At 57.0% G+C, this 12,976-nt stretch overlaps 1 protein-coding gene across 5 annotated transcripts in view; it reads left to right on the top strand.

Annotated features, from left to right (window-relative positions):
* Positions 1-3,303: 3,303 nt before the first annotated feature.
* The window catches only part of ATP2A3 (ATPase sarcoplasmic/endoplasmic reticulum Ca2+ transporting 3), a 40,707-nt gene continuing 31,034 nt past the window's right edge, over positions 3,304-12,976 (top strand). For 2 of the 5 annotated variants that reach the window (XM_055367172.2, XM_055367173.2), the window contains exon 1: positions 3,308-3,621. In XM_055367172.2, the coding sequence (XP_055223147.1) occupies positions 3,504-3,621 (118 nt within the window). In that variant the 5' untranslated portion in view covers positions 3,308-3,503. Of the gene's footprint in view, positions 3,622-12,976 lie in introns of all 5 variants that reach the window. The other 3 variants (XM_063700516.1, XM_063700515.1, XM_031003448.3) reach the window with 3 other exon arrangements.

Genomic DNA, 12,976 nt, shown 5'->3' with positions numbered 1-12,976 from the left:
CCAAGGCAGCTGGATGAGTAGAGAAGGACTGAAAATAAAAGGAACTGTGGGTTGCCTTATCTTCACCATGCCTGGCCAACACGGTGAAACCCCATCTGTACTAAAAATACAAAAATTAGTGAGACCAGCCTGGCCAACACGGTGAAACCCTGTCTCTACTAAAAATACAAAAATTAGCTGGGCATGGTGGCAGGTGCCTGTAATCCCAACTACCTGGGAGGCTGAGGCAGGAGAATCACTTGAACCCGGAAGGCAGAGGTTGCGGTGAGCCAAGATCGTGCCGCTGCACTCCAGCCTGGGCGACAGAGCGAGACTCAGTCTCAAAAAAAATAAAAAATAAAAATAACAAATAAATAAATAAATAATTCCAGGGAAGACCTCTGTTTCCTCATGCCCACCCGGGCCCCCTCAGGTGAGGCGGGTAGATATACTTCTGCTAGATAGGCAGTATGTTCTGCCACCTTCTGTCTGGTGGAGGAGGTGGCATAAGCCGTGTCTAGGTGCCAGGCATGGAGTTTTTGGTTCCTGGCAGCTGGGAGGTGGAGAATGTAGACCTGCCCTTTGGACAGCCTGCCTGTGACCATGTCACCCTGGCCACCAGCTGTGTGTCTGTCCAGGTACAAAAAAGGAGCATGGCGGGGAGGGACGCGAGCCCGGGGCAGGCAGCTGGAGTGTGAAATGACTGCATGTGATTCTGTGGGAGCTGGGGGGACACCCAGTAGTTGTGACGGGGGCAGCCGAGCAGGCGGGCATGCTGACACGTGTGTGAGCCTGCCAGGTGAGGGCCCCGGTTGCTGGCAACTGTTTGTCCTGCCATGGCGGTTTGAAGGTAGGGTGGGGTGGGCTGGAGAAAGGGAACTGGCTGCCAGAGCAAACAGTCAGGCCTTCTGGCCCTACCTTCTAGCAAATACCAACTCACAGCTGAGGGTGCGGTGGAGTGGGAGAGGCTGGGGTTAAGGTCCCCAGGGCCAGCAGAGGAGGAGTCAGACCTCAAGATGTGTGTGTAGGGTGGAGCAGGGGTTTCCCAGCGGCTTGAACGCCTAGGGCTCCCGATCTCTGGGAAATAGGGCTCTAGTGGGGAGCTGTGAGGCTCTGTCCCCAGTCAAGTCCTGGCTAACATTTTTCCTGGCAACTTAGGGATACAGTTGGGATTTTGTGGACTATAGCAGTGGGGGAGAAAGGAATAGGGTGGAAATATCTGGGGATATCGGACTTGAGATCTAAAATGTCAGGCTGAGTGGGATGCAGTGGCTTATACCTGTAATCCCGACATTTTGGGAGGCCGAAGTGGGTCGATCGCTTGAGTCCAGGAGTTTCAGACCAGCCTGAGCAACATTGGGAAACCCTGTCTCTACAAAAAAACAACAACTACAAAAAAAAAAAAACAAAAAAAAAACCTGGGCGTGGTGGCTCACACCTATAATCCCAGCTACTTGGGAGGCTGAGGTGGGAGGATCGCCTGAGCCCGGGAGGCAGAGGTTGCAGTGAGCCGCGATCATGCCACTGCACTCCAGCCTAGGCGACAGAGCCAGATCCTGTCTCAAAAAAATAATAATGGGGCTGGGCGCGGTGGCTCACGCCTGTAATACCAGCACTTTGGGAGGCTGAGGTGGGTGGATCACCTGAGGTCAGGAGTTCAAGACCAGCCTGGCCAACATGGCGAAACCCTGTCTCTACAAAACAACAACAACAACAACAACAAAAACAAACAAAAAATAGCTGGGTGTGGTGGCGGGCGCCTGTAATCCCAGCTACTCGGGATGCTGAGGCAGGAGAATCTCTTGGACCTGAGAGGTGGAGGTTGCAGTAAGCTGAGATGTCGCCTTGCCACTGCACTCTGCCTGGGCGACAGAGTGAGACTACGACTCCAAGAAATTAAAAAAAAAAAAAGAAAAAAAAAGGAAAATAATAATAATAATAATAAAATCAATAAATAAAATACCAGGCCGGGAGGAGCCACAACCAGAAAACCAGCATTCCTCTAGCTCCATAGCACCAGGCTGAGACGCAGCTGATATCAGGGAATCCATCTGGATCACCCATCAAAAGCCCCAAAGCACCTTTCGGTCCAGCCAGTCCTCAGGGAGTGTCTTTGCTCAGGGAGGCACCGAGAGGCGGAGAGGAGGAGGAGCCCAGTCCTGTCCCAGGAGGAAGAGCACAGAAGCTGGGGGTGTGCATGATCTGGATAGGGGTCAGCAGCTCCAGGCCAGGCTGGAAGTTGAGGCTCTCAGGAGGGGGTGAGGGGCTGTGTTGTTGGGGCAGGGCGCAGCTGCAGCTATCTGGGAAAGCTTCCTGGCTGCGGAGGCACAGAAGGGGTTTGGGGTTTGAACAGCCAGCTGTGCGGGCTCAATCCTGGCATCTCTGACCCTGTGCAGCCTTGGTGGATGGCAGAGACTGAGGCTCTAGAAGGCAGCGCCCAGCTCGTGGTGGGAGGCAGATAAGGGCTGGGGTGAGGCTGTCTGGGTCTCTCAAGCTGGAGGGAGCGGCAATCAGGTTGTTCTCTTAGCTCCTCCTTTTGGCGGGGCGAGTGGTTTCTGCCTTCCTGCGACTTCCTCCTCTGACCCGCTGCCGCTTCTCCTGGCCCTCCTGGGGCGGGTGGAGCTCGGGAGCGCTGACGCGGAGGCTCATCCATCTCTCCCCTCCCTGGGCCAGGGTCAGTCCCCTGGGAGCCCTGGGCAGAGACCCCCACCCCACCCTCTCGGGCCTCTCTGGAGAGCCCCACCTTTGCTCCCTGGTTACATTTCCTGCTGGGGTGACGGTGTGAGTCTAGGGTAACGAGCCTGGTTTTCTGAACTTTCTTACGCACCGGCTCCTTGTTAAAGGTTCTGGTTATGTGAGGAATAACCCCTCGCCGGTGGGCATTGGAAAAGAATAAAGAAAGCAGAAACACCAAATAAGGAGAACATCCAGCACTTTCCTCTAGAGAAGAACCGCTTATTCAGAGGCTTTCGGGTTCCCTCTGGAGTCACTTCGCAGAATTCGAGCTGGGAAGCAGGACGCCCCGGGCCCAGGAGAGCCCAGGGGAGGCGACGCGCAGCCCAGAGCTGGGTGCTGCTCAGCCCACAGCCGGGTGCTCCGCAGACCGCCCCAGCTCTCGGCCAGATCCCACCCCTAGCAGCTCCGCGGACCGGGACCGAGGACCCCCGGGCCACGCGCCCCCGGCTCCCGACAGGCCCAGCACGCGCCCGGCCGGCGGTCTCAGTTTCCCCTCTGCAGAATGGGCGGGGGACCCAGACGGTGCGCCCCGGGGCGCGGAGGGCGGCCGGAAGGGGTGTGATAGGGGGCGGGCCCCGCGCCGCCCCGCCCCGGGGAGGGAGTCCCGGGCGCAGCATCCTGGCGCGGGCTGGGGCCGCCGCCGCCACTGCCGTCGGGTAAGGTCCCAGCACGGACATGGCCTCGCGCGGCGCCCGCCCGGGCCCGAGTCCCCCGCGCCCCGCTTTGTAGCCCCCCGGCGGAGAGGCGGCCTCGACGGTGCGGACGGCGCAGACGGCCGGGCGGGCGGCATGGAGGCGGCGCACCTGCTCTCGGCCGCCGACGTGCTGCGCCACTTCTCGGTGACAGCCGAGGGCGGCCTGAGCCCGGCGCAGGTGACCGGCGCGCGGGAGCGCTACGGCCCCAACGGTGAGCGCGCGGGCCGGGCCGGGGAGCGGGGGCCGCGCGCGCCGCAGTCTCAGTTTCCCCTCCTGCCTCCCCACCCGGCTCTGGGCGGGCAGGAAGCGAGGGCTCCGGAAACCTCTTCGGATGCTCCTGGGGCACCCGGCGGGGCTGTGCGGCCACCTTCGCCGGCGCCGGGGCTGGGGGCTGGGGGCTGGGGGGTGGGGGCTGGGAGCGGGTTCCAGCTGGTGAGACCGGACGCCTGGCACCCTCTGCGCGGTCCTCCCGGACTTCCCACCTCCACTCCGGCCCCGTCCACCCTGGAAGCGTTATTCCGCCCCATCCTGGACCGTATTCCACCCCAACGCCGCGCCGCTCCCGCTGGCATCGTGCAGGTGCAGCGCAGACACCGGCGGGCGAGGGACGGCCGGAGACTCAGGCTCGGCCTCCCAGCTGGCCCCAGGGTCTCCCCTGAGGGCTCCAGAAAACGCCCAGGAAAGTGCCGCTTATCAGCTAGCAGCCTTGGGGCCCCCGCCCCCACCCCAGGTCTTCCTCTTTCTGCAACCCGAAGCGGATGTGGCTGGCGGAGTCGGTGGGGGCTTTGAACTGCTGAGGCGGGAGACCCACCTTCCTGGGGTGGCGGAGTCAAGGCCTCAGGGAACTGCCAGGGAGGCCTTTCCCATCTCTGGGGAGGGAGGGAGGGAGGCTTCACGCCTTGCTGTTCGGGTGGAGGGGTATCATTTCATCCTCACCTCCTTCAAAGGAGTGTGGGATTCTTGCTCCTGCCAAAAGGCACATTGAGTGCCACCGGGTACTGTCCAGATGTGGCCTGGCACCTTGGAGGTCCCATGAGGGTGGAAAATACAGAGGTGCCCTCCCCACATCCCTTCCAGGCAGGACCTGCCACCCCCTTGCTCATGCCCGCAGCATCGGGCAGAGTGTGAGGGATCCCAGGAGAAGTACCCTCATCATCTCCAGAGGGCAGCCTGGGTCTGCATCCTTTGGGGACTTGGAGCCTTGCCCTTTTGGGGTTCCCAGCCAGCCAGAGGGGAAGGTATTCTAGCCCTGGGATCCTACTACTCAGGGCTAGCTTGAAAATTAGGAAGAGGTGTCAGAAAAGGACTTTTGGGTTTTGTATTGGTTTATGAAAACCACCTCTTATATAAATATTATCTTTCTGGAGCAGAAATCCTTTTTCAAAAAAATTAGTTGCTATATTTAGTTGAGCTGTGGGAGGAACTGGGGAGATAAATATTATTTAATATCCCCCATTAGTGACTTGGCAGGGAGGTTGTGCTTTGCTGCAGGAGAGCTGGGCAGCATGGGCTGCCTCTGACCCTGGGGTGGGCTGGGGGCGAGGGCCGGCGCAGGCAGGTCTGTGGTCCCACTGCCTCTTTTGTGCTGCTATAGCCTCCAGCTTGGGAATCCTGATTCCTGAGGGAAACTGGAGACCCAGCCCTTGGCCTGTCCCTGGAATCACACAAATACTGCTTCTGTATGACCCTAGCCAAGGTCTGTCTTCATTCTGATATCATGTCTTCATTGGTCCAGCGGAGGAGGAACTGACTGGGAGGGAGGGAGCCCCAGCCTTCCCTACCTGTTATTTGGTTAGATGAGATCCTTGGGGTGCCCTGGCCACCGCACACCTATGTGAACCAATGGGGAAGGCTGTGGGCTTGGCGTGGTGTGTAGGTCCACAGAGGGTGGATGTGTGTTGGGGTGTGATGGGAAAAGTTGGGGAGGGATATTGCTAGGCTCCCCTGGATCCTCTGGGCATTGATAGTATTAATAATAAAAGCTGATGTTCACTGAGCACTTACTATGTGCCAGGTTCTATTCTCAGCATTTTTCATCTGTTATCTCATTTCTTCCCCAAAACAACTCCATAAGGGAAGGACTGTTGTCATCCCCATTTTATACAGCAGGAAACGGAGGCACTCAGAGGTTAAACCACTTGCCCGAGGTCACATAGTAGGTGGTGGAGCTGGCACTGGTTACCTGCTCCTCTCTGGGCCTCAGTTTCCCCATCTGTACAAGACAGTCAAAGGTTCTGCAGGATGCAGAACGCTGGTGTGAACGCCTGTGCTAGGAGTTTGGGTCAGCCGGCAGTAGCTTTTTCAGCTTTGCCTCCAGCCTCCTCGGGTCCCTAGAGGGCTCTTCTCTCAGATCACTGATTGGGGCTGGGGGCATTCCAGGGCTCTAGAAGTCATTAGGTGAGCAGAGGGGAGCCAGCTGTTCCTTCCTGCCTCAGGCTTGCCATGGCTTGAGGAGGAGGTGCAGATGTCCCTAGCACAGCCGCTGGGGTGGAGCTGATGAGGCTTTGAACCCTAGCCCTGCCCCTTCATAGCTGTGCGATGCTGGACCAGCCTCTTTGCCTCTCTGTGCCTCGGTTTCTTCACCATAAGCGAGGCTGCCATAGAACCCATTTCCCAGGGTTGTTTGTGAGTCTTTAGTGAGGTCACAGACACCAAGTCATCCTTCCTTGTCACAGAAGAGGCTGGGGCGGGCTCCTGGCCACAAGCTGGGTGGCAGGGTGGGTCAGGCCTGAGGGCAGAAGGGACACCCCAGAGACGTGTGTTCTCCCCACCCCAGGAGTCTGTGCACCTGCAAGGTCGTTATTGTTGGAAACCACAAGGAAGTCATTTGCTTAAGTCCTGAAGCTTGCAAATTCTGCCAGGGGAGGGAGGCAGCGGCTGGGCATCCCACCCCCACCTTCCCACCCTCCTCCCTCACTGCACACAGACACTTCAGAGCTGGGGAGCCTCAGCAGCGCAGTCAGTGAGCACGCTAGCCAGGGACCCTCTCCACTCACACACAAAACCCCATCTGCCCTAACCCCCAACAGGGAGTGAGTGGGGAGGCTCCTGGCCCCAGCACCTCCTGTGAGCCCACCTTTGCAGGTGCCAGAGGTACCCAGAGTTCAGCTTCCTTGGGGGGCTTTTACTTGTACATCTTTTTTATTTTTGAATAAAAATGTGCACAGTGCAACGTTCAAGGGGTTCAAAAGGTATACAGTAAATTCTCCACCCCGTCCCCAGCCACCCATTCCCAGTCCTCCCAATTTCTTGTGTCTTCTTCCCAAGACAGTCCGTGCATATACACATCTGGAGCTGTGATCTTGTGATCTTTTCCCACACGGAAGCAGGAGGAGGAAAAGTGCTCTTTGTCCCTGCTTTGACCTTGACAGTCATTCTTGGAGCCGGTGCCAGGAGGAGCACGGTGGGGCTTCCTAGTGGCTGCGTGGGATTTCGGCGTGCGGCTTTTCTCTGACTTCTGGTGGACGCTTGTGTTGTTGGCAGCCTCTGCTATGACACGCAGTATTGCAAAGAGTATCCTTGTTGCCACATCATGTCACGCACTTGTGAATATCACTGAAGGACGCATTCCTGGGGGTGGAACTGTGGGGTCTAAGTGGGTGTATATTTTCAGTGTCGTCAGCTGTCACTAAACTTCTCTGTGCAGTTGTGCCGACTGAGCGGCTCGTTCTCCGCTGCCTCGCCAGCACAGGGTGGGATCAGACGGTTTGATCTGTGCCAGTCAGGTGGAAGAGTCCTCTCGTAGGTTTGCTTGGCATCTTTCTGTTTAAAGTCACATTGGGTGTCTTTTCATATGTTAAGGAGCCAGCAAATGGGCTGCCCATCTCCTCTGCTGGACTGGAGCCAAGGCAAGAGACCTGGCTGTGTTGGGCATGTCCTTTCTGTAGCTAAAGTCCCTGGAGACCCCAGTGACCTGAGAGTCGGGCAGATCCCAGGAGGCCTTCTGGGGTGGTCTCTGTTCAAGGGAGCTGGCAGGCCGGGCAGAAGCCTGCCTTCCCGGGCCACACGCAGCCCATGTGCAGTGAGCGCCTTGGCCCCAGGGCTGCCAGGTGGGATGAGTGGTCCAGATTTAGACTCCTGCCAGCGGCGTCTTGGCTCTGGCCTTATTTGCTGCCCTCAGATAAGTTCCAGGCCGTAGCTGGCGCTGAAACTCGGGCAACCCATATGCGTGGCCCACGGAAACCAGGCCAAGAGGAACGGAGTGTGTCAGGAAGAGGGGGCCATCTGAGTGGCCCTGCTTGCTGGGTGGCATTGGGCAGACTTGGCCCTCCCTGGACCTGCTGCTCCTCAGGATAGCAGGGATGGGACCCTGGTCCCCTAAGGGCCTTGCGGGATCTGAGAGGGTGTTGTTTGCCCGCAGCCCTTTGGAAGCTCAACGTCTTTCATGCTTCACCCTAGTTTTCACTCCCACTGGCCCCTGCTGGGCAGCCGAAGCCCCCCAGGAGCAGCATCAGTCCTGCCCAGCTGGGCCCCCTCACCCTCTTGCACCCTAAGGCAGGGCCTGTATTTTCCCATAGCACAGTCGGACGAAGAGATTTTGAGCAAACCCTTCATCTCCAGCTCCGGATAAGCCAGGGGTGCTGCAGGCCCCGCTGCAGAGCGGAGAGCTACTTCCAAGGCCCCGCAGTGGCCCCCGCAGAGCAAGGTCAGGTGTCCACTCTAGGTGGACCCCGGAGACACAGGCAGGGCCAGGTGGGCTGGGCGGGCCTTGCCCAGCCAGGGCCTCTTCCTGACTCTGCAAGTGACGATTTAATTGCTCTGTAAATTTACCTTTGAGGAAGACCTGGGTGAGTGCTTGCCTTTCCCGGCTGGAACTGACATTTAGAAGCTGAAATACCAGTTTCCAATGAAGGAAGGAGTAGAGGGGGGATGAGGGGAGCAGGTGGTGTGGAGCCTGGGGGCAGCCCAGGGGCATCGCTTACCCCCCTTCTCCCTGGCTCTGGACTGTGGGCTCAGGGCCCTGGCCCGCACCACGGAGCAACAGAGTAAACAATGACTGTAAGGACTCAGCATAAACACAGGGATGACTCAGCCCCGCCCCACCCTGGAAGTGTTCCAGTGTGGTGGGGGGACCCTAATACTGACGACTGGTCAGAGAAGGGCACAGCGATGAGGTAGGGGAGGGGTTTTCAGAGAAGGCTTCCTGGAAAGGGGGTTTAGATGAGGAAATAGGATGCTGCTGTGCACAGAAGGAATGGCACAAGCAAAATGTTGGAGGAGGAAGGCCGGGCGCTGTGGCTAGCACCTTGGCATCTCGGCACCTTGGGAGGCCGAGGTGGGTGGATCACTTGAGGTCAGGAGTTCGAAACCAGCCTGGCCAACATGGTGAAACCTCATCTCTACTAAAAAATAAAAATAAAAAATTAGCCAGGCATGGTGGCAGGCGCCTGTAATCCCAGCTATTTGGGAGGCTGAGGCAGGAGAATCGCTTGAACCCAGGAGGCAGAGGTTGCAGTGAACCAAGATCACACCACCGTACTCCAGCCTGGGCAACAGAATGAGACTCCATCTGAAAAAAAAAAATTTATATATATATATATATGAATGAGGAGGAGAAGGTTTTGCAAAACGGGATTATCAACACATCACGCTGGACCCCATAATTGTGTACAATTATGATTTGTCAATTACAAATACACTAAAAAGCAGGGGTGGCAATCCTGAGGCTTGGCTAACAGAGGGACAGATGTGCATTCGGGATACAGACATGATCCTAGAAGGGCAGGTGGGGACAGATCCAGGAAGGCCCTGAAGCCCGTGCTAAAGTTGGTCTTTATTCTGTAGGCCAAGGACAGCCACTGAAGCTCTGTGAACAGGACAGAGGCAGGGTCAGTCATCCATCACATATGTTTACTGAGCATCTGCTATGCTCCAGGAGCTGCTCTGGGTGCTGGAGACGCTGCGCTTAACAAAGTCCTGCTGCCCTAGAGCTTATATTCTAGCAAGTGATTCTGGCTGGAGCGTGTTCACTGTGTGCTATGCATTCCAAGTCCTTTATGCATGCCGTTCAATCTTCCGGCATCCCTGTGAGGTACTTACATTTATCACCCTCTTTTTGCAGATGGAGAAACAGACACAGGGGATTAGGTAACTGGCCTGTGGCCACAGAAGTACCGTGAGATAGAGCAGGATTTGAACTTGAGCCCTCTGGACCAGATTCCTTGCTCTAAGCCACAAAGCTTCTCTGATCACCTCCCTCTTTTCCCAGGACTGCAGGCTGACTCCCAGGCCTGCACGCTGGGCCTCCGTGAACACAGGCCCTCTCAGTCTGGCAACATGAGCCAGGCAGGGGTCACCGTGGCGGAGGCTCAGATAAGAATAGTGGCCAGCCCCACTGTGGCTCTCAGAGAGAGCGGCACCTCCTGGTCCTGTCTCTGCCCCCTGCAGCCCAGCGGATGGCACTGAGAGTGGGCAGAGCCAGGGCACTCTCTCATTTAACAGATAGGACATCTGGCACTGCTAGAGGCCCAAGGCCGCCATTTCAAGGGGAACTGTCTCAGCCCCCAACATGCAGCCTGGGAGAGAGCAAGGAAGGAGGCAGCATCTTCCAGGAATGCCTGGAGTGGGGGATCTCCCAGCCCTGAGCTCCCTCCATCACCCTGGGGCTCATTCATGCGAGGGGAGAATTGGGTCCTTCAGGGTTGCATTTAGAAGCAGACCAGGCCTGAGCAGGCACAGCCTCGTAAACCCCTAAAACACCATCAGTGAGGCCAGCAGGGCCTTTTGGACAGGAGGATTTGGGCTGTGGGCTCTCTACAGAGGGGCACGCCGACTGAAGGGATGAGGACATCCAGCCCAACAGTCAGGACATGAGACACCAAGGGTTTTCAGATGAGCTTGGGTGAGCGGTAAAGAGAGTGGAGGAGGGAAGGCAGGACAGCCTAAGAGTTAGCACCGGAGGTCCACAGCAGGGGGTCGAGAACCAGACTGCCTGAGCTCAAAACCCTTCCCTGTCTCCCCCGCTGTGTGACTGTGAACTAGTCACTCAACCTCTCTGTTGTGTACTCTGTAAAATGGGCATAACAATGGCATCCTCCTTCCCAGCTTGTTTGAGGATCATGAGAATAAGGCACACAAGGAGTTAGCAGGGTGTCTGGCACACACCACCAGCTGCTGCTGCTATGACCTCCGCTAAGCACCTCACGTGCTCGGTCCCCAGCGTCTTCCCATTTGTTCTCTGGAGATAATGCAGTAAGGCACCTGGTACATTGCTTGGCAGGTGCTTGGTAAATGTGACTCTTAACAGTAATGATGATGACGATCATCACAGCAGGCCTTCAAGGTGGGTGTGGGTACCCCACCTCCCAAATGAGGCTCAAGGCCCCACAAGGAGCTGGCTGTGTGGGCAGGACCAGAGCTGTGCAGGTCAGGCCTCCCCAGGTGGGCGGGGTGAGAGGGGAGCTTTGCGGAGGAAGCCAGGTCACGGCGGAGGGGGTATCAGTCAGGTTCAGCTTGGATACTGCAGCAATCGCCTCCGAATCTCTCTTGGCACCTTAAAGGACTAGAGGCTCATTTCTCACTCCTGCTGAGTGCTGGCAGCAGGCTGGTCCCCGGGGGCTCTGTACCTTCCTCATTCTGTGACCCAGGTCGATGGCGCAGACACCATCTCACAGGCTGCTGGCTGCTGTAGGAGAGAGTGTCAAAGAGCTCCAGCCGCTTGGCTATTTACATTTAAATGCATGAAAATTAAAGTAAAATTCGAAATTAGTCACAGTCCAGGGGCTCGCCAGCTGCATGTGGCTAGTGGCTGCGGTCCTGGCCAGCACAGACGGAGGATACTTCTGCTCTCACAGAACATTCTACTGGACAGTGACCTCCTAGAAAGTCCCCCACCAAAAGTCAATGCTCCAACCTGGCACGAATACACATCCTTCTTCTCAAAACTCACACAGGGGCCAGGAAGTGCCCTCCTACTATGTGCCCACAAGGTGGGGGAGAACCAGAAATATTTGGGGAACAACATAATGAGCACCAAAGACTGGATCCTGGGTCAGGGTGGGTCAGAGAGCAGGAGGGGAGATGATCCAGGTGGACAGGTAGAGAAAGGAGAACTGAGCCGGGCGCGGTGGCTCACACTTCTAATCCCAGCACTTTGGGAGGCCGAGGTGGGTGGATCACCTGAGGTCAGGAGTTCGAGACCAGGCTGGCCAACATGGTGAAACCCCGCCTCTACTGAAAATACAAAAATTAGCTGGGCGTGGTGGCAGGCACCAGTAATTCCAGCTACCCGGGAGGCTGAGGCAGGAGAATCGCTTGAACCTGGGAGGCGGAGGTTGCAGTGAGCCAAGATCACGCCACTGCACTCCAGCCTGGGCGACAGAACAAGACTCTATCTCAAAAAAAAAAATAAAATAAAATAAGAGAAAGGAGAACTTGAGAGACCAGCCGGGGCAGGCAGGAGGCATCGTGGGGACCTTTATGGGGAAGTCCAGGACTGGAGCTGGCACGTGTACCCCAGGACACGCTTCCCAACCCCAGGCCTCGCCCTTGCCCAGAATAAAGAAAGGTGAGGGTTGCAGGCATCCCCCGGGTAGGGCCCAGCACAAGCCCACCCATGCGCACCATGAGGTTAGCGCTGTCCTGATTCGAGGCTGGGGCATGGCTGGGGTGACCTCGAAAGCACACTGCTCCACTGGAGAATTGGCCCAGAAACCAGGCCTGGCCCTCCCCCCGCCTTTCCTGTTCGCCTCAGCTAAATAGATCAGAAGGAAAAAGTCTGTTTGATTTTAATCTCAACGCAGGACACTGGAGATTACATTTTCCACGGAAAATGTCAGCCACTGCCGAAAATAGGACTTTGGAGAAAATGCTAGAAAGTGTATTTTTAGGCTATATATTTTCCTCCTGGATTCCTGCAGTCCAGTGGGCTGCTTGATACTCCCCAGGGTTCAGCTGCCAGGTGCAGACCCCAAAGCTTCCAAACAGGTGGTCCGGGGAGAGGGCTCCCATAGGAAAAAAAAATGCCTGTAGGCCAAAAACAGGTGGACCAATGCAAGGACCTGTTTCCAGTGTCAGGAAGGAGGAGGTGGAAGAGAGCCAGCCAGGGCCAGGGCCTCAGATTCCGCATGGCTAACGAGCTTCGGGGAGATGCCACAGATGTCCGGAGACTGTCCTTTGAGTGGCAAGGGACAAGAGGAGGCAGGGCTCAGTTAGACTGCGGCCTGGGAATGGGGAGCTTCTCCAAGTCCACCCTGCAGAGCCCGGCTCCCGCCCCTCTCATCCCCACACAGACCCACTCACTCACTGTGTGGCCTTGCCCAAGCCACACCTCCACCCTGATCCTCCATGCCCGGGTCTGTGAAGCAGGGCAGGAACTCCCCGCCGCCTGCCTGCCCTTTAGGCTGTAGGAATGATTCAATGATTTCAGGGGCCCGAGGCACCTCTGCCTGATACAAAAGGTGCTTCAGGAAATGTTGGAGATAAAAATCAGCACCTAGGCCTGGGCGGTGGCTCACACCTGTAATCCCAGCACTTTGGGAGGCTGAGGCGGGCAGATCACAAGGTCAGGAGTTCAAGACCACCCTGGCCAACATAGTGAAACCCTGTTTCTACTAAAAATACAAAAA

The sequence above is a fragment of the Gorilla gorilla genome, chromosome 19 (genome assembly GCF_029281585.2).
Source record: "Gorilla gorilla gorilla isolate KB3781 chromosome 19, NHGRI_mGorGor1-v2.1_pri, whole genome shotgun sequence".
Classification (NCBI taxonomy): domain Eukaryota; kingdom Metazoa; phylum Chordata; class Mammalia; order Primates; family Hominidae; genus Gorilla; species Gorilla gorilla.
This window is presented reverse-complemented; position numbering and strand designations above follow the sequence as displayed.